This window comes from Branchiostoma lanceolatum, chromosome 17 (assembly GCF_035083965.1).
Source record: "Branchiostoma lanceolatum isolate klBraLanc5 chromosome 17, klBraLanc5.hap2, whole genome shotgun sequence".
NCBI lineage: Eukaryota > Metazoa > Chordata > Leptocardii > Amphioxiformes > Branchiostomatidae > Branchiostoma > Branchiostoma lanceolatum.
Window position 1 is genome coordinate 4,532,469 of NC_089738.1, and position 21,972 is coordinate 4,554,440.

General features: G+C 40.9%; 1 protein-coding gene across 2 annotated transcripts in view; it reads right to left on the minus strand.

Annotated features, from left to right (window-relative positions):
* The window catches only part of LOC136423206 (guanylate cyclase soluble subunit beta-2-like), a 42,610-nt gene extending 21,473 nt beyond the window's left edge, over positions 1 to 21,137 (minus strand). The window contains exons 1-4 of one of the 2 annotated variants that reach the window (XM_066411278.1): positions 20,653 to 21,137; positions 6,423 to 6,496; positions 2,301 to 2,395; positions 398 to 655 (exon numbers count right to left, since the gene is read on the minus strand). In XM_066411278.1, the coding sequence (XP_066267375.1) occupies positions 398 to 655; positions 2,301 to 2,395; positions 6,423 to 6,496; positions 20,653 to 20,658 (433 nt within the window). In that variant the 5' untranslated portion in view covers positions 20,659 to 21,137. Of the gene's footprint in view, positions 1 to 397; positions 656 to 2,300; positions 2,396 to 6,422; positions 6,497 to 8,196; positions 8,291 to 20,652 lie in introns of those variants that run through there. The other variant, XM_066411279.1, reaches the window with a different exon arrangement.
* Positions 21,138 to 21,972: the final 835 nt, after the last annotated feature.

Consider the following 21,972-nt stretch of genomic DNA (forward strand, 5'->3'; position numbering starts at 1 on the left):
GAAGAAAAGCGGATCCGCAGAAAAGAACTTGCCAACAGAACTGAGTCAGCTTACAGATGTGATTTTTGTGGCAGAGACTGCCATTCTCGTACAGGGTTGTTTAGCCATAGCCGATGCTGTAGGGCTGTTGTCAATACTGACCGACGGAGGCCATATATATATATATAAATCCCACTGGTAAAATGAATAAGCCCATTCACGGTTGCGACTACGCATGTTCAATGTCAAAGGTAAAGGCCCCTGAGACATAAACAAAACCCGTCGGGGCGTTGTTATGAAAATCTAGACAATGTCGAGACGAGAACTGTTTACAAGCTAGGGGCCTTCACTTTTGACACTGCACATGCGCAGTCGCAACCGTGAACTGGCTTATAAGCTAGCAAGCAAACAAACAAACCTATGACCATGGGTGCCAGTCCTTTCCTGTCAGAATAATAGTGCAGAAACATGTTGCTGTCGACTTTCTCCAGTCTGAAGGAGGGTGCGTTCATCTTGTCGTAAGCCAGAGTCAGGTACGAGTGGAGGGAGTCCAAATTCTCGATAAACTCCACCAGGTTTTCTCCGAGCGTCCGTAACATGTGATCGTAGCCCGAACGCACGCAGAACTCGAAGAAGAACTCGCCGAATAGCATCAGGACCGTGCTCTTGTCAACGGCTGGGAAATATAGTGAGAAGCATAATCAAAGTGAAAGTCGACATCATTAAGTGACAATAATCTTCACTGCATATTCTTGACCAGAAGGGCAAAATGTATCATGTTTTAATAACTAATGCTATGGTCAAATTTTCAAATCGGGGCCCTGTCGGGCTGTACATGTAAACGTTTGCGGGAGCGAAAAGTAAAAGTTAATATGCACAAATTATTATTATGATTAATTTTTCAACGTTTTGTGTTTTTTTATCTCTTATACAATGTATCATAATTTTCGCTCGTTCGGGCTCCGGTTTGGAAATATGTGAACATAGCATAAAAGAGAAATAAAGAATTCTATTAGGCTCGCCCCTGAGGCGTCGCCAAAAAGAAATGAGTGTACCATATAATTGTAGTACATCTAGCTCTACAGTTTACATGTCTCTTATCTTTTGTCAAAACATAGGTACACGAATTGACAGAATTACATCGGCAGTTGACATTAGGTATAAAAACATTTCGTTTTTTGCTGAATTGATACATCTTTGGCCTAAATGCAGGCCAGAAATGTTCGAGGATATTTCGAACTGCTTTTCTATGTTTTGAACTGTATTTTTCTATGCGCATTAAATGTCCTAGTCTCCCTAGGTTGACTTGCAGTATATACTATAATCTATCGCTGGCAAAGTTTGGGTTGTATTAGGACTTCGCCGTGCCCATAACTCATAACGTTAACGCTCGTTCTCATTTAAATGTACACATTTTGTAACTTCCGTTACCGTTTAAAGTAAGACGTTTCTGACATTAAGATATGCCATATATAAGGTGCCAAACTGTCGTTTTTAAAAGCCAGAAAAGTTTTAAGTCGTCATAAAAACGACAGTTTGGCAGCTTATATGTGGCAAATCTTAATGTCAGGAACGTCTTACTTCAAACGGTAACGGAAGTTACAAAATATGTGCATTTGAATGAGAACGAGCGATAAAGGCAATTAACTACAGAAACAAAATCTAATATAACAGACAAGATGAATAAGTCTCCCTGGAACCCTTCTGTTATCACTAGACGACGGCTTTTTTTTCGCCACGGGCCAGGGCTTGTTTTTCGCCTACTCTGACACTAATTGAGAGTATCTATGCAAACATTTCGCCTTTGTTATCTGGTGAACACACACACTTTACCGAACCACTGACTCTGGACAACACACTCACGACACTAGTGTTTAATCTGTAACCCAAACAGGCTCACATGGCACTGATGTGTTGCTGTAACAACCGGGTGTTGTTTTCACTTCCATGGAAAGGCGTGTGTTGTTCCTACGCAATTTATCGTTTCGAGGGATCGCGGTGGTATTTGGTTTGGGGTTATGTGTTGTGAGCCTGGCGATTCATGTCGATTTTGAGCCTCCTAATGCCCGATCTTGGTACTGCAGCAGTACTAACGGATTTCGTATCTCATGGACATGCTGTGAGTTTGTTTTTGTAGTAGTTATGAAACACAATGTGATAATCTCGCTTGGGAAACCTCAAATCATATTACATTGTGTTTTAGAATTTGAATAGAACATCAAATTTATTATATGGAATGATATAGTCACAGTAGATATAGAAATAAAACTGTTTAAAACAGATCAAGGCTGTGTTGTAAACAACTTGGTCACGTGACTTACCTAGGCTTCTACAGGCCACGTCTATAAGCGTCATGGTGTCCACGTCATCATAATATGTGTACGTCATAAAGTTGTCTTCCACCTCCGCCTCGCGCCTGGGTAAGGCAATCAATCAATCAATCAATCAACCAACCAACCAACCAACCAACCAATCAATCAATCAATCAATCAATCAATCAATCAATCAATCAATCAATCAACCAACCAACCAACCAATCAATCAATCAATCAATCAGTCGACCAATCAATCAGTCGACCAACCAACCAACCCATCAATCAACCAATAAGCTAAAAACATCAATGAATCAATCAACCAATCAATTAACCAATCAATCAATGAATCAATCAATGAATCAATCAATGAATCAATCAATCGATCAATCAATCGACCAATCAATCAACTCTTTACGGCAATCTTTAGATAACGTAATTTATTATGATTCATATGCTTGCTTCTTTGTTCGTTTTACTGTTATTGTTTTCTATCTACTGTTAACGGTTTACGTTTTTCATCAGTAGAAAGAGAAGTTGACCAATTAATGATCTAACCAACCAGTAAACCAGTACACTGCAATTCTTGTTTCTTTCACTGTAACTTTAAGTTCGCTGTTTTCGCGGTCACCTCTGTATCGTGAAGTTATCACACCGTGAAACACCTGTTGTAATGATTTATGATTCCTTCAAACATCCGTTCCGTGAACTTAAAGTTCAGTGAAAATGTCCATTTTCCTTACACCGTGAAATTTTGCTACCGTGACTATAAAGTGAGTATTTTTTCGAGGCTTCTGTGGTTGTTCACATTGTGTCCCCTAGATGTTGGTTTACTAGCAAGGCTGTGTTATGACTGAGGTCGGACGGATTTACAGAGAGATTCGGGAGTAAAACCAACAAAAGATCAAGGACAGGATAACGTTACACCTGCTTCGTCTATCGTTTCAGCAAACTGTAACTCTTAAGGTTCACAATGACATAATGCAAAAACAACGTTGTAAAAGAAAGGTAAAAAAAAGGTGTGTGAAAGAAAACGGACATTTGAACCGGCTTTTGACGTCTTTGAATGAAAAAAAAGGTAGGTTGAAAAATATCTTCAAACGACAATGTAGCACAGAAAAGTACGAGTTTGTTTTTGGGAAGTATGGTAAGTGACCTGTGTATGAATCTACAGATTACAACACCCCCCAAATGGTCTGCTAATACTTCCTTCTCGACTCACGGGCATGTTCAGCTTCAGAAACGGTGAATTAAGGATATTTGCAAAGCCGCGGAGAAAGAAAGTCTTTTCATGTAAGAACTTGAGACAATAGTTTGCGAGTTGCCAATAACGGTGGGAGGGGGACGGTTAAAATGGCGGCTACTCCTAGCACCCTCTTCCGGCCGAAACCTCTGCTAAGAGAATAAGAACGTCATTCATCCAACGTTTTAGTTGACAGAAAGGACTTTAATTGTCCTCTTTTTACAATTCTTAACTCCTTTCATTTAAAGTATGTTATTCAGGCTCGAAAGATCACGTATTCAGCAACAGTTTGGGCCAATTTTCAGCGCTCTTTCACTAAAAAGCATCCGTGCTTTAAGTAGCGTATACTGTACCCTCATCCACTGGCCTACATTCCCACAAACTAACCACCGCTAAAATCAACTGCTTGTCATAACTTTCGCACTCTGAATGCCGTCCACTGCCACTGGCACACCGCGAAGGTACAACAACTGTTGTCCAGTCAACGGATTTGCCTTTCATGCAATTTTGGGCTTAGATGGTGAAACAATTGACCAATGAAAACACGCCTGGCCAGAGCTACAATCTCAACAGAACTCCCTTCAGAAAGGCGAAGGAGACGCGAGCTAGAGCGTGGCCGTGATAGTACTATAAACGGGTCATGGTCGTATCACCACAGGAGATTTATACGATATACGTATACGTTTCAACAGATATTACTTTAGGGGGTTCACAAGAGAGCGTACATTCAAGTAGTTGCGTAATGACATTTTTTGGCTTGTAAAGTTTGCAGGATAGACGTTGTTTTTAAATTTGAACCACCGTTGTGCAGCCTGGTCATCGAACCGAAAAAAGAAACGATATTTTTCGGCCACAAACTTTACCTAATATCTAGACAAAAATGTAAATACGCAACATATACGGCCTTGAATATACCAAGGAGGTTAAAATTTGAGCCTCCTTGAATATACGCACTTACGTGAGCCTCCATGTGTTCTTTTTCAAATATGCATTTCTTTACGTTTTTCAAACGCACAACGTTACTCAAATGCACCTCTTGAACGAAAGATACGATCGCGCAAACGTTATATTCCCCGTCTGCATCGACACAAGAAATGTACACTACAATACGCGTATCCTTTTGAGTTGTGCCGTTATTGCAATTCACACAGATACAGTGGAGTCATGACTTTAAAACTTGGTGTTGTACAGTCGAAATTTAGGTACTTGTAAGTCTAATTTCTTTTCTATTGAAATTTACAGTTAACAATCCATTTTCAAACAGACATATGGATACAATTTTACATTGATAGTGAAAATTGCTAGCTGACGAAGTCATTTTGAAGACGTTCTAGATCTCTCTCTCTCTCTGTAAGGTGAGACAACAGTCTTATCTTTGTTAAGTACTTATAATCCGCCCATTCAGTGTCGCGGGGCAGAACCTTCGCGAGGGACACTTTAGAAGGGATTAGGAAGAGTAACGTTACACTGCGTACTTCTCGTGTTGTCTCCGTTGTTGACACACGTTTAAAGAACTAGTACCAACATACCGGGGGGAACGTGCCGACTGAAAACACTGACATGGACACGAAACTTAAAGCCCCTGTCACACTTGTGCGTATAGCCGTTGCGTGCGTGTTGCGCATTGACATTTTATCCATACGCCGCCGTGCGCACAATACGCATATCACACGCATCTCAATCGATTTTGTAAGTTTTATGTACGCCGGCATACGCACAATATGGCCCAGTAGGTATGATAGTTTGGGGTATGAACGAAATTACGCTAATACGCAAATTATTCGTTATAAATAGTTTTCGATTATTTTGATAAATGTCTGAGGCACATCTAATATGTGAATAATGAAACGTGAGTCACACATGCGTCAAAATAATCGAAACATTCCACAACTGTTGTGCGTACGGCTGCGTATTGCATTTTGTCCATACGCAACTCACACGCAACGTTTATATGCTCAAGTGTGACATGGCCCTAAGGGGTGACGGTGTCACACTAGTGCGTATATGCAAGTCCGTACGAGTTGCGTATTAACAAGTTTCGTTTTGGTTAAGTTTTGGTCTTTGGTTCGATAAGCAGGCTGCACAACGGCATGTCAAAGTAGAAAGCAACTTCTTCCCTGCAAACTTTATTTAAACCTAAAAAAATGTTCATGCGCAACTCATACGCACAAGCTTAGTGTGACAGGGCCTCTAGGGTGTGGGGTGTCATACTAGTGCGAATATCCAACTCCGTACGAGTTGTGTATTGACATTTTGGGTTAACGTAAAGTTTGAGAGGAATAAGTTTTTATTTTTATTTGACCCATCGTTGTGCAGCCTGATTGTCGAACTAAAAAACGTTTTTTTTCGGCCGAAAACTTGGCAACAAATGGCAATAAGGAACTCATACGGACAAATATACTCGTGTGACCCCCCCTCCCCAACAAGCAATTTGTACTATTAGTACTAGTAGTATAATTTGTACTATGGCTATTAGCATAGATAAAAAAAATTCTAGAAATTGTGCCATTGTCCACACAGTAGTTTCGTATGGAACTTCGTTCGGTTAAGTACTGTTCGGAGAGAATGAAAATACGAAAACGCTGATCGGTGATATAAAGCATTTCCTCGCCGGTTTTGCAACAGGCATTTTCTTAAGACCTGGTTAGATCGGGTGTGCGATTATTTTGTCGTAAGATTTGACAGGCTATGAAAGACTAAAGACAGCGGAGTTTTTTTACGACGCATCCACAACTGTCCCAAGAATCCTTGAAATTTGCCGTCACAATCATATCGTACAACAAGTGTGAATAGGCCCGAACAGACTTCGTTTTGAAAAACAGGTTTCAATATCAGTACGCATAATGATGTAACGGTGTCTTGAAATCGAATGGACTGCGCATGCTCACCTGATATTTTCCCAGGCCTCTTCTCCGAACTTCTCCACAACCAGGGACTTCAGACACAGGTTGATAAATCCATACTGCAGAGGGGACAACAAAAACAATAAAATTTGCACAATTCACATACCATGGCGTTGGTCATCATTAATTAACATCGGTAGAAAATGATGCCATTTCGTCAATCGATTCTTGACTTGTCGTGTGTGAAAGTCTGCAAATAAAACACCCCCTGCAGTTCCAAAGAAAGCTGCTAGAGGGCCGAAGCTTTTGTCACTTCTTTCCGACCACGAGAGCTATCTACAGCTTGTCCAGAACAAGAGATATTAAAACCAGAGGTTCTGCTGCAGTAACACAGAAAGCCGCAAGGGGGCCCATGATCTAATGTTTTCTTCCTTTACCAACCCTTACCACCATACCAAATATCATCAAGATCCATCCGCACCTCGAGATATACTGTCCACAAACAAACAGATACACGCACCCGATAACATAGCCTTCTTGGCGAAGGTAATGGTAGAACCAAACGGACTAAATGATAGCCAGTGACATCCGCTTCGTGTAAAGATGTGTACCCTTCATTGTTAGTTACAGCCATGCCAATTAAGTAATAAAGGTGAATAGAAACTAAAAAACAAACAAACAATGTACAGTTGGATACTAGGATATCTTGCGCTTTATTTTTCGCAGTTATCGTTAGTTTGTCACAGCTTAGTTGATGTTTTCATAGTATGGAAAGTTCATTATGTCATAAGTGCCCGACGCAAAATTATTTGTCTGAATCCATTTTGTAACGATATCATTATCAACCTTTGTTGATAAAGAACCTTAAAACAATGGTGTCCGAAATTTTGGGTCCTTAGTCCAACTTTAATGACGATCTTATCATCTATTATTGGCAATCTTGAGAAAAGAATGTTTATTCTACTCTTGAATAAGACAATCGCGATAAAACAAACTTAAAGAGACCTGCATAAACAAAAATATTAGATGTCGGCTTTTAAAGCCAAGCTTCTCTGAAGAAACAAGCACTAAGAACTGTTTTCATACAACCGTATTAATCAAAACATTGAAATTGGTGTGGCTTTTAAGTTTTGGCTTTGTTTAAGTCGTTGTGAAGTTATGTCAACAGATGTTTATGGCATTGGGTTGCCCTGATAAGTACTCTGTTTTCGAAAAAAAATTTAAAAGTTCTCTTCCGTCCACTTATAAATTGTGTGATGCTATGACACAGCGCAAATGAGGAACTTTTTGTGCTGATAAACAAAAATATGACAAGAAACCCTAAGATTCTTAGGGATCCACGATTCTGTTGAGTTTATCTGACGTTTCGAGAAATAACTTTTCGATTGTTCTCTCAAGTGTTGACAAGCGGCGGACCAGCAATAAACGAGTTGTTAGCATTTCTCACCATTTGTAAAGAAAGTAGGTTAAATCTGTGACACACTTACAAAAGGAAAACTGAGAAAGTCTCTCAATGTAGACAACATCACTGCTTATAACAGACCTTCACTTAATAATACGCCGATTTCTTTAAAGTTCTAATTATATAGTCACAATACGAAGGCCAAAATAAGCGGTACACTTCTTGAGAGGATGTTTTGAAATTCCCCCGATTTTTAGGCGCAACCATCTTAAAATTTACAGATACTTAACCGTCGAACCAGTTTGTTAAGTTCATCCTAGCCGCACGCGGTACTTAAGTCTCTCTTAAGGTCCTTGTCCTCGTATCGTACGTAAACTTAACACGACGTCAACGTCACACAACTTAAGATAAACTCACCACCATGATTGTGAGAGGGAACGTCAGTCAAAACATCACAGGACTTCGCTCACGGCGGCGGTGCAAAAAACCAAACCTGCACTTCACTCCACAATGGCGAGACCGTCTTACGTCGTCCACTCTTTCTTCCTAACGCTCTTTGATTCCCCTAGTTGTCATGGTGATGTAAAAGGACACTCGTAATCCAGGGAGGGGGAGATTTAAGGCGATGTACTGTCTACGTAAGATGTGATGTACACCACCTGTTTCAAGAGGATGTCGCTGACACGTCAGACAAAAAAACTGCAGCTTTTCCACTTGAAAAGATTATACACTGAGGTAGAGGTAAATCACTATCCGCCCTCTCTCGGGACATCTGCAGTACAACCGTACTGTTTCTAATCTCTAAGCAGATGTAGGGTCTGGAGGTAAATAACTATCCACCCTCTCTCGGGACATCTGTAGTACGACCGTACTGTTTCTAATCTCAAAGCAGATGTAAGGTCTGGAGGTAAATAACTATCCACCCTCTCTCGGGACACCTGTAGTACAACCGTACTGTTTCTAATCTCGAAGCAGATGTAGGGTCTGGAGGTAAATCACCATCCGCCCTTTCTCGGGACACTTGTAGTACAACCGTACTGTTTCTAATCTCCAAGCAGATGTAGGGTCTGGAGGTAAATCACTATCCGCCCTCACTCGGGACAACTGTAGTACAACCGTACTGTTTCTAATCTCCAAGCAGATGTAGGGTCTGGAGGTAAATCACCATCCGCCCTCTCTCGGGACATCTGTAGTACAACCGTACTGTTTCTAATCTCCAAGCAGATGTAGGGTCTGGAGGTAAATCACCATCCGCCCTCTCTCGGGACATCTGTAGTACAACCGTACTGTTTCTAATCTCCAAGCAGATGTAGGGTCTGGAGGTAAATCACCATCCGCCCTTTCTCGGGACACTTGTTGTACAACCGTACTGTTTCTAATCTCCAAGCAGATGTAGGGTCTGGAGGTAAATCACTATCCGCCCTCTCTCGGGACATCTGTAGTACAACCGTACTGTTTCTAATCTCCAAGCAGATGTAGGGTCTGGAGGTAAATCACTATCCGCCCTCTCTCGAGACATCTGTAGTACAACCGTACTGTTTCTAATCTCCAAGCAGATGTAGGGTCTAGAGGTAAATCACCAACCCGCCCTCTCTCGGGACATCTGTAGTACAACCGTACTGTTTCTAATCTCCAAGCAGATGTAGGGTCTGGAGGTAAATCACCATCCGCCCTCTCTGGGGACATCTGTAGTACAACCGTACTGTTTCTAATCTCCAAGCAGATTTAGGGTCTGGAGGTAAATCAGCATCCGCCCTCTCTCGGGACATCTGTAGCACAACCGTACTGTTTCTAATCTCCAAGCAGATGTAGGGTCTGAAGGTAAATCACCATCCGCTCTCTCTCGGGACAACTGTAGTACAACCGTGCTATTTCTAATCTCCAAGCAGATGTAGGGTCTGACTCAAGCGTGTTTTTGCATCATTCTTTTAGTTTTTCCAGTGGTCTTTGTCAATAGCTCTCCTCCTACTGGGAAGGACCTAACATCTGCTTGGAGATTAGCTCCTTGGGTCCATATGTCAAATCCTTTTCGTTCGTTCGTTTAGAGCTTTGTAGTGCCGTAGGGGACGACAGAGGAAATCCTGGCAGGATAACATCGCAGAATGGACGACCCTTAGCCGCAAGAAACAGACGAGCCTGGAGACAGATCTCCATCTTCACTGCAACCTTGTCCCCCCAACGACCCGGAGGTCAAGGGACTAGGTAGGTAGGTAGGTAGTGCATGGTGGCACATGGGACAGCAAGTTTCCTTGCTGTTTTAGTAGCAGGGGGGATGTTTACAAGGAGGGGTGGCTAGCCCTTCCCCTTGGACTGTCGCATCCTTTTACTTGCCGTCTATTCGTTTCATAAGTTGTTCGGCTGACAGCATTTTGTAGTGTAGTTAAGTTTCATCTATAACGTTCTAACCAAGACCTAAATGTACTTCTCTGATTATTTACTTTTAGCTGAAGCACATAGTAACGTAAGACGTGCAAACAAGTCAAACAAAGACAAAACTACAGTTCACAAAGATATCGCTAGAGAACGCTTCGACAGGTTATCTTTAAAAGTACCCAAATGTACTTCTCTGACCGTTTACTTTTCGCTGAAGTACATCAATAACACAAGACGTGCACAAGTAAAACAAAGACAAAACTACAGTTCACAAAGATCTCGATAGAGAGCGCTTCGAGAGAATATCTTTAAAAGTACTTACATAGAAATATGCTGCAATTTCATATCGAAAAATATGGTAGGGCAGGACTCTCAGAACAATTTACAGGAAATCTATGGCTATGGAGTCAGGAATTATGAATTAAAGTCGGTTTTTGAGCAAATGACGCACAAGAAAAGATTACGACAACTCGAAACATAGCGTACTTTGTGAAACGATTCAGTGCTACACGCAATCAATCAAGCCTATTGCGCGAGAAGAGGATTCAACCGTCATAGATTTCAAACCATTGTTAGAGCATCGTGTATATTTCATCCAATCAAATCGCACGTAAAATGCTGCTTGGAAAAGATGCTCGCTGTCTGGTGGGCCCAAGCAATGTCACGTTCCATTTGCAGTCAGTATGACTGACAATAGGTTGAAGTTATAAGCCAAACACGCGGTTGCCACATGACCCAATCGTAGCACAAACAAGGGAGTGAATATTATAAAATCCTCTACAGAGCAGACGGGTTAAATTCCTGGCACAGTTGTTAAACTGATGCACAAACTTCAATAGTCTTTCTAGATGTCAAGTGCCGTCGCTGAAAGTTGTTGTTGCTGTTCACTTTGTCACGTAGTGCCTGGTGGCAAATAGGTAAGCAAGTTTCTTTGCTGTCTTAGTAGCAGGATATATCTTTATAGGGGGTTGCTAGCCCTTCCTCTTTAACGTGCTCAAGACACCTGCTCAAACACGGGACCCCCGGGCCATTCTACGTCCTTTCCGAAAGACGGATGCAAGCCCAACCAAGATGCCCTTCCTAGGATTTGAACCGAGGACTCCCAGTTACCAACTAATCGGAACCTTAAGCTCAAATGAGGCTGGTCAGCAACAAAGAAGAAGATTTGAATGCGAGAGTGCTACCAGTTATGTCATAGGGCCATCCCTTGTCACTGAAAGAAAGTCAAACTAAAGATAGGGGGAGGAGGGTGGATCAATACCAACTTTGTAAAATACGCATTTCAAAATATGGAGATGTACTATCTAAGCACAGAAATCACAAAATTTTGGCAATAATTGGACTCTAACCCCCATGTATATACCCCTTAAAGTTTGCACATGCTGTAATGGAATAGTCCATTTTTGCAATGGGGGTGATTTGGTAATAGTCTATATCTGCGTGGAGAATAGATTCAAATATTCACTGTAATGCTTCTGACCTAGTACTAATACTTTAAAGCATTAAGTTTTTTTGATAGCATACCTTTATATTAGTGCAGTACGTCTACATAGTAATGGTACAAACTTCAGGGGGTACGTACAGGGAGGTTAATATTGAAAATATTTACCAAATTTTTACATTTTCATATTCATATAGACCGTCCCCATATTTCTCGGTGCGTATTTCAGCAAAAACTGCACTTTTTCGAAATAGCACCTCTCCAGATTGTACGACGAACGTGCCCACGCTTTAACCCCATAGGGACCCTCTGCAAGTTGTCGACTTTGAAAGCTGACCGTGCTTTCAAACGGCGCTGTGAAAAGCCAATTATCGACGGAGCTATGCTCTAGAATGACCCGCATGTCTGTTCGCTAGGAGTCGGTAACAGGTTACAAAGGAAATGCCAAAGAAATGACACACGTCAATACGTGACATTCTACCAGTAACCTGCCACATAACACCTTGGACGCGATCCTAACTATACAGGTAGTCAGAGAATTTAGATTCCACCAACAGAAATACTGGTTACTACCAGTGGGCTATTATAGAAATAAAATATAAGTTGGACACATGATTACACAGCTTCCACAAGCAATGTACAAGTGACCGAATTTCTGCTTATGATCTCAAAACAGAGAGCAAATACTAACAAGACCATAGCACGTCCAGGTCAAGAGATACAAAAAATGGAATTTCTGCTGCAGTACCAAGGTCACATACCAGGGTGCCAAAAATCGACCTTGAATTTCGGCTTCACAACACCTGCCCACATACCAAATATCTTCGTAATCCATCAAGAGGTTCTTCAGTTATGATGACTACAGTAGTCCGGAAACACAAATAGACAGACAAGCAAACAGACAGACAAACAGACACACAGACACACCCAAAACTATATCTCCATTTTTCATGGAGATAAACATTTTGGGATCCGGAAGGACGAACCTCTAGTACACAATGGTGAGATAATGCTACTGATATGCCTCCATCTAGATAAGCCCTGTTCTGTTTTATATCATGTGGCCCGACTATGAGCAACAGCTGCAGGTCACCAACTTGGATAGCTGTTCTTGGATGTGTGCAAAATAATGGATGAATGAAGACCTTTATTGTACACACCCACCCACTGGGTTCAGTACAGGTCACAACAAAATACATAACAGTTTGAAAATACGCACACACACACACATATATATATACACAATGAAAAGCTAGCACTAGTCTAATGATCACGTTAATTTGGCCTCTTCTCGCTTCTTAGTAATATTGTAGACATAAGTATCCAGTAGTATTTTATCTTTGCCTTACATTGTACCTGTTACAATCGTTGTGCAATAAACTTTGACTTGACTTGACTAAGTACAGGTGTGTTTAATAATAGAGGGTTTATCTAAAGCCATTAGAAACATGAATTTTTCCGCGATGCCAAGACGAATGAAATGGGGAAACCTACATTGAACTAGTTTATAAAACGCAGCTCTCTCTTCGTTGTATAAACTACATTCCATTAAAAAGTGTTGCTCGTCTTATATCCTATTTAAATTGCAATGTCTACATATTCGTTGTTCCAGGGGAGTGCGGTTATGACGTCCGGTTATGATAATAGATGGTATAAAGGATGTGCCGTTGACCCATACCTTGTTTACCCTGCTTCACGTTTCCCCTTACGTTTGATTCAAAGGACGTTAAAAGATTACTTAAAGTCTTACACGTCTTCGTGAATAATAGTGTGCCAAATTTATCATATACTTCTCTTAGTCAAGGACATCTGCTATCTGTGGAAGGGGTGTCATCATGTAAAGAAATACAGCTGTCGTAATGCGTAAGCATTTCTTTTGCCAACAATGACAGTCGATCCAATGGTATTTCATAGTAGTAACGTTTTGTCGGTTTCATTGTCAATGGTAGAGTTGTCTCTTTTCTGGCCGTATGTATCGTAAGAAGTGAAAAAATGATCTTGTCGAAAACACGCCCACGTGACATGTGGCATGCTTCGTAGACCCACGTACCATTGGTGTTTTAAAAACAACTGGATAAGATTTCACTGGATAAAATATTCTCTCTAATCACTATGATATTCATGAGTTGAAAAGCAACGCTGTTTTTGATTTTTCATTGAGGCAAATGCATATTCTAGAATTAACTTTGATTTGAAAAACAAAATTTGGCAATAATTGGGGAACTACGGCCTTGGATTAAATTACGTCGCCACCCACGGCGGGGAACTCTCTATGGCAGCTAAGTAGAAAGGCTGACAGAAACGATTCAATAAAGCAGCCTGGGCCCGGTAAAACACCACTAGAGACTGGGACCAGGCTATGTGAACTACCGTACACATCCATTCGGCGGATGGATCCCGGCAGTAATGATTCATCACTCTAACCTTCACACCGCCATTACCACACAGGTCATTCACACGGACGCTTCGTGGAACTGGTGCAGGAACACTTTGTAATGCTATTGTAATGCGACATACACAAGAGGGTAGTTTACGTTTCTATTGCACTTTCGGACGTGACCCCTCTCACCAAGGACGTTTGAAATAAAATTTTAAACCTCTTTGCCCCTACGTGGCCCGGTGGGATATCCTGTGGCTACCGGGCTATTTTTGGGCACCGCCGGGCCCCGGGATTTTTTAAAAACACGCAGTTAAAATCAGCTCGGGACCCGGCGACAAATGGACGCCGTAGGCTAATCGTGAGAGGTATACCTCTGATATCCGACAGTTCACCGGGACAAATTTTTGGCTTCAGAGCCAACCAGGGGCTACACACCTACGTGCACTAGTGCAAATATGAATATAGCATAACACACGTTGTAGAAAATTGTTGTGGCTTGCTAGGGTGAATTCAATGTATAGTAATCCCCCCAAAGATAGGACTGACATCTGAACATACACAGAAGTATTCGAACTTACATTAGAAAAGTAGAAGCAAACGCACGCGAGGAAAAACCACAATAGAAGTCCCCATTCACTAATGAACTATTTGAAAACAGTTGACAGCATCTCTACAAATGCATCTATACACTTCATTAAATCGATTTCGTGGCCATCAGCTAATTATACCTGATGATTTGACGCTGCTCATTTTCTGTAATAAAGTCGTAATAAAATAATGAATAACGACTAGATTGGAGCACTTTAAGGTTATGGTAGTAGATTTGCTGTTAGGAAGAAATACTTCCTGCGTATTTCGCAGTTTTGTGCTCTTGTTTATTGTCAACTTTGGTCCCTACCGAAATTCAATCATATGTTAAAAACATTCGTAGCTAAATACATCAAAGAATGTTTCAGAGACCTTAGAACTAGAAATATAAGTCATGTTGATTTATTTATATACTTTTACGTAAATTATTTAATTTGTATCCACTTTTCTGTTTGTTTGTTTGTTTGTTTGTTTGTATGTAAAATTATAGAAGACCTACAAAAAGTCGATGTACTTTTGGTTTGTCAATAAAGATTGTTGCATGGTCTTTAGTATTTTTAACCCTGAATAACTGAAAGCACACGTTTATGAATACCACTGGAATAGGTCCAAATTTGGCATCATATTTCAGACACGGGTTCCAGCAATTACTTTTAGATCTGACCACACTTATAATGGGGCGTGATCAGGCTTGTGTTACCCTTTGCATGGGTTGGATGCATGATTTCGGTACCTATAGATGCATGTGTATGCATGTTTTTACGCCTCATTTGCATCACAAAGTATGGTTAATTGGCTCCAATGGATCATGCCAGTATCTGATTATCAAACAAATGCTCACTTAGCGATGCGCTTTCACAGTCGCCGTCTCAAAACTGGGCATATAGACAACATCTTATACCAAAGCTCAAACTGTTTGATTAGAATATAACGTTATAGTGTACTTTTTAAACCTTTCTTTAACCTTGAAAGATTAGATTTTTTTCGGCCGTGGCCGTTTTTCAAGAGCTCAAGGGAGGAGGTCAGGGGTCCTTCTTGACATAGCATAGGAAAATAGAACGAAACACTTGTTTGCAAAGATAACGTTACATTCCATATTTCATAACCATATTCGGCAAATGAAAATAAGTCGACAATATAAATTATTCCGTATTCAGTAATCGTGGTCAGTCCATAGTCACTCGTCGGAACATATTTTTTGAATGTTAACAACTGACGGCGCCATTCTCATGTTTGGTGTCAAACTATTCCATAGAGTTGTACCAGATAGGAGATAGATCTTTTACGTCACCGAATAGCAAAATTTCATAGTGTTATGTTAATTCTATTTGTTTGCTGAATGTACAATCTTGAAATGACCACCACTATTCCCAAAGTAGTGCATAATATTTGAATTATATGTGGTCATCTATACAATATACCAGTACGTGAAATGGAAATGTTGGTTAAAAGTTAACATCCTCCCACACCATAAAGTGTCTAGGGTGGTGCCCATCTCCGTTTCATAGCCCTAGGCCACACTGTGGTGCAATCACTGCAGCAGGGGGCTAGTCCACTGGCAGTGGAGTGTGTTTAACTTCCATACTGTTTCATAAGTATGTACCATTTTCATGAAGTCTTTGGTATGACTCAATGCGCCTCTTGTCCGGAGGTGTCCTACCCGGGCACGAACTCGGGCCTTCCGGTTCCATGTTCTTAGAACCAGATGTTGTAAGTGACAGAAGCGCAGACCACTACACCACAGGGACGCCCCCGAAATGGAGGCGTGGGGATGATATAATTTCTTTGCGGTACTAAGGTAGCACTCGCTATTTCATCAACCATCAACTCCAGCACACCCCCCCCCCCCACCCTTAACAGTTAGGATCCATTTTGTCGGATGAGGGCAGGAAAAGTTGACATCATCCGGGTCTCGCGGGAAATCAAGAGGGTTTGTATGAAGCGTCTAGTTAAAAGCATTCTTTCCGCACAGAATAGCTGATTTAGCCGAAATGACCCCACTGTGGATGAATAAGTAACCTGCTTTTATTGTGAAGGGCAATTTTAATCGGGTATTAGCTACTTAGAGGGCACGCTGAATTGAAATCAATATTATGTACATGTAGTACGATTATATACATCTATGAAGGTTACACATCCAGGTGACTGACCGGTAGTTGATGCTACCTGAAACGTCTAAATCTATCCGGTTGCTTGAGTAACTTTACCTTGTTTTTCTACTACTGCATAGTTTTATAAAGACATCTATCCGAAGTCAGTACAGAGTCAGTTTTCACTGTTGTCCAGATACACCTTAGGAAAATAAACGTCGTGAACTAGTCCGTAATATATCTGTCAGAGATTGTTCTGTACATATCGTCATTTGAAGGGATCGCTAACAATGATAATTCGGGTTATGTATCCGGTGACCCGATGTGCGTTGGATTAGAAAAAACCCCCGCTAGACTGATTGAAGTTATATTTCACAAATAGCCAACAACAAAGGCGCCGTGATAGGGCTTCACCACAATAGAAAATGACTGCTTTACCTTTTATTGATCAGGACGCTTAGAATATTCACCAGGGTCAGAAAGAGAAAGCATCGGGTCGTGGTATGCGAAGCATTGACCATTTTCCCAACAAAGAAATGGTACAAAGGATGCATCATTTTCGTAGTCTGAATAGCGAAATAGATTAAAACCTTCGCAGTAGGTCAAGAGAAAATTAAAGTAGTACTGAGCGTAGTGATCGCCCCGTCCTTGGTGCTGACGGACAGGTGGTTGTTCAGTTCTATGCTTAGCTGTGTGTCTAGAAATCTGTCAAATACTTTTGGTGCCTACATGGCGAACTTAGAAATCAGGATAATTATAAGCCAAGTGCCATGAGTTTTCTGTAGCACTGGCCTGAACCAACCGCCCAATTTACCAGGGTCGGCTTGGTGGATCGGCTTGTGCGGTTATCAATCCATCTCTCTCTCTATCTATATATATATCCTTGTTGTTTTCTTTTCATGTTTTATCTGTTATCTCCACATAGTTAAGTGTCTTGAAGAGTGGCTATTTTAGTACATGTTCTAAGCCAAGCTTCCCCCTGTGTACAGCACGGCTGCTAGGTCAGTTTACGTTAGCTTCATTCATTTGGTTGCTTTCATGTAGTGCAACCATGTTCTTTGATGCATCGATCGCAACATGCAAAGTACAGGTCGCTATCGCAGGCTTTACTTTTAAAGACGACGATATCAAAGCATTAAAAGGAAAACAAAGCATTAACGTTCGTTAAAGGTATGACGGGTTACACATATGTAAATCGTAAGTGAAGGTACGTACATAGAAACAGGGCCATGTTATAACGATACAAAGTTTGTTGATTCACATCACACTTTACGATACAAGAGTTCCACGACCTCATATCTCCATGAACAATTCTATTTATGCAAATGACTTAAACATTTACATAATATATGCTTAATCATAAACACCTTTATCTTACTTACACATGTTGCAATATTGAAAGTGCTATACTTTTCCAATTAAAAAATTTCGGTGTTTTTGCATAAATTATGCAAATCAGGGATTATTTGCATAATTGGTATCTGTTGATGCTCCACTTTCCATAAACTACATATGTTACATGTATTTGAGTCTTATAATGAAAAACACTGCAAATATAGATTTTCCTCATTAGATATGCAAATTAAGTACCGATTAGCATAATTTGCACTTCATTGTGTATATCTCTGTCTAAGCTACCTGCATACTAAATATTATGGAAATCCGTTGTTCCTTTGTTCAGTTAGTCTCCGTGGATGATTTTCACAATAACGCCCCTGCAGTTCCAGAGCAAGCTGCTAGGGGGCCCAAACCTACACAACTTCTTTATTACATCACAAGCTATCTGCCACCAAAAAACCAAGACCATAGCACGTCCAGGTCAAAAGATACAAAAATTGAAGTTCTGCTGCAGTACCAAGGTCACATACCAGGGGGCCCAAAATCAACCTTGAATTTTGGCTTCACAACACTTACGAAATATCACCGTAATCCATCCAGAGGTTCTTGAGTTATGCTGACTACAATAGCCTGGAAACACACACACACACACACGCACACACACACACACACACACACACACACACACACACAGACATGCCAAAAACAACACAATAAATAAGATAATAAATCAGACAATTAAACATTAGGCAAATCCCCGGGTACGTGATGATTTGCATTTCATGCAAGACTTTTTTTTTTGCTGCAGAGCCACTCCACTTGTGATTGGTTGTGTCAATGCCATTATTTTGCGATCCAGGTAAATTTTTGTTCCTAAGACCAAATTAGATTTCTTTCTTTCAATTATGTCTTTTGTAAGAATGAAATACCTGTAAGTATTGGAAATATCAACACCCAGGCCTATGCAAGTCACTGTCGCACACAATGCGTACATTCCAATCACATATATCCTATTTGGCCCGGACCCATGTAGAGAAGAAAGGTCGCATGCAATTTTCGTACCATAATGCCAAAGATCCATTTGTACCGTTGCCAACAGTGAAATACCCTATTTGTAACTGTTGTATCGTGTAATTATTCTGTGATAAACGTAATGCTGTGGCCGTAGGGGTCGTAGCCCCGACCTGGCTCTTAAGTAAAATTACCTCTCGGTATTTTCACGATTAGCTTACGGCGGCCATTTGTCACCGGGTCGCGGGTTGAGTTTTAACTACGAGTTAGAATGATCCGGGGGCCCGGCCGAGCGCTAAAAAATCCCGGTAGCCGCAGGATGTCTCACGGGGCCACGTAGGGTTCACGCCCGAAGGTGCAAAAACATAACAACAAACAAACACAACTACCCGGCGGGAGCCCTTTTTCTAATTGTGACTAAAGCATAAGTTTATTCTATGAATGCTATGTCAAAACCGAGGGTAACATTAGACGCAGCGATATAAATGTGTGGTCGTTTCAAAACTTGACAAGTCGCGCAACCAGATCTGGCTAACACTAACTAAACCCATTACAAGTGTGTAATCCCTCCCATACAGCCGAAGACCATGTGAGTTTCAGCTTTTGTTATATCCTCGCTTCACAATAAACAAGAAAAGACAATTGCAGCATTTATAGTTAAGTCACATATAAAGATGATTGGTCCTTATTGTCTGCCATCCGAGGTCTAAATTCGACACATGATCAAATTTGATATCCCTATTATATCTTACAGCAAATATAAGTACACATTCCTTGATTGAATCAAAGCAAACGTACATTGATTGATTAAGGACGGACTAAACTAGACAGGGCTAACGCAAGTCAAATATATCTGTCTTCAGTTTCTATGTTAATAACATTACAATTACACATATCACAAAACCGAAACACGACCTAACACAGTACAGTACAGAAATGAAGATGAGGACTTAAAAACCTTCTTTAGGTGCGCAATCTCAAAGAATAGATTAGAGAAGAGAGATGCACAATCATTTGTGTGTTTTTCAAGAGAACCTCTATCAACCTGGTCATCAGATGAAGGTCATTTGGTCACTCCAGCCCCCCGTGCCTCATTAATCTACAGTAATCACGGCTTATGTACATAGATACACGCCGCCGCATCCGGGATCAAAACTGCATTATACTAGTATACATTTACAGCATCATTTTATGAAAATCACAGCCGCAACATTGTCCGATTGCTTTGTAAAAAAAAAAAAAGTTATGATCATACATGTATAAATTTCAACTTGCAGAGAATGTGGTCAAATTTAATATGTTACATTTTTTTGTCTACGTTGATGAAGGTTAGACATTGAGATACTAAGATACGCTAAAAACAGTTACTCAAGCAACTGGATATGATTTTGGAAAAATCACGAAAGCATATCGGTTTCCAAAATCATACCAATTTGTTCTAATCAGTAACTGTATTTTGGCGTGTTTTTGTAATATGTTTAACATGTCACGTATACGTACTGCATAATTCCCGGCAAAAATTTATACACACCATACTAATATCATAACAGCGATTAAATCAAAGGATATTGAATGTTAACCCCGATTTGCTGAGCTCAAAGGAATGGAAGCCGGCTTTCCGAGCCCATTATTACAATAATCGTCGTACTTACTACCATGGTGACCCGTATATATCCGTTGGAATTCCTCCTCGACTGGACGACGAGCAGCTACATGGTTGAATCTGCCATCTCTTCACTGTAGAGCCACACCAGCATGTTCTGTTGCACCCAAATCGTTGCGAAATTCAACAGGTATATCTAGAAATTGTCTCCAATCCAAGGGTATTGACAGAGTAAATCCTCAAACGCGTCCGGTACTTGTCGGAGATTTTCCGTCACGAAACGGAAGATGAGTACGTAAACCCGCTGTTTACTCTACGTTAATCTGATCCAATTGCTCGCTTTACAGAGACAGTAGTGGCGCCGCAGTCCAAAAACTAGGACCCCGCCTTCAAAATGCTCTCTAAGGACTTGACATCCTTTCAACTGCTCGTAAGCAGCTCAAGAATTATTTACGTAGAGCGCAAATGGAAAACGCAGATCTAAGAAATAACAGCATGGCTTCCTAAAATACAACATCTCGCTAGCTCTGTACATGGGGGTTGACCATTAGTGGAATGGCGTTTGGGGCTAGCGAGGCGAGGGGGGTGACGGCAATAGGTTGAACAGCATATTTTGCTAAATGGCTGCACTTGGTCATAGTTAATGGTGTAGTTGAGAATAATCAGTATAGTTAAGCACATTTTAATTTCCACCTACAGGTGATACATTTAGCTAACTGACAACAAAGAATTAGCGAACGTGATTTTAGCAACGTCATAAGTTTCAAAATCTTTTCAACATCTTACGAAAGGTAAAGAACATTTGAATTATTTCTAAAATGTTCAGTCGCTAAAATCTCCCATGAAACATTGTGTCAGATCCTACAACTGCACCGCCGCTGCACTGATTAATGAGATTTCATTAAGCGGGTATCTCACAGAAATGACCAAAACAAACTGACACGAACCATATACCATATACCAGATACTATGCGCTCTGTGCCTTGGGTGTGCAATAATATTTGAAACTGTGAAACTGAAGTATCACTTTTTACAGAAGAAATGGCGACTTAAGCCCGGCCCCCTCTCACTGGACCCGCAACGCGTTGGTGACCTCGCTGCGTCCTAGATTGAATTTGAGTGAGCCTTGACTTTACAATGAAAATACCACGAAAAATGTACAAGTATGACAAGAAAGACAAAAACATCACACAATGTGTAAAAAGATTCGTTTTTTATCGATGAAATTCGTTTAGCGCGGTGTCAAATCGATCTGTCGCAGCGAGGTCACCAACGCCTCGCGGGTCCGGTGTTGGAGTTATGTTCGCATCTAACTCACGTATTGTTCTTGTCTTTTCACGGCATTTTAGGGGACAAATTTGCGACCGTT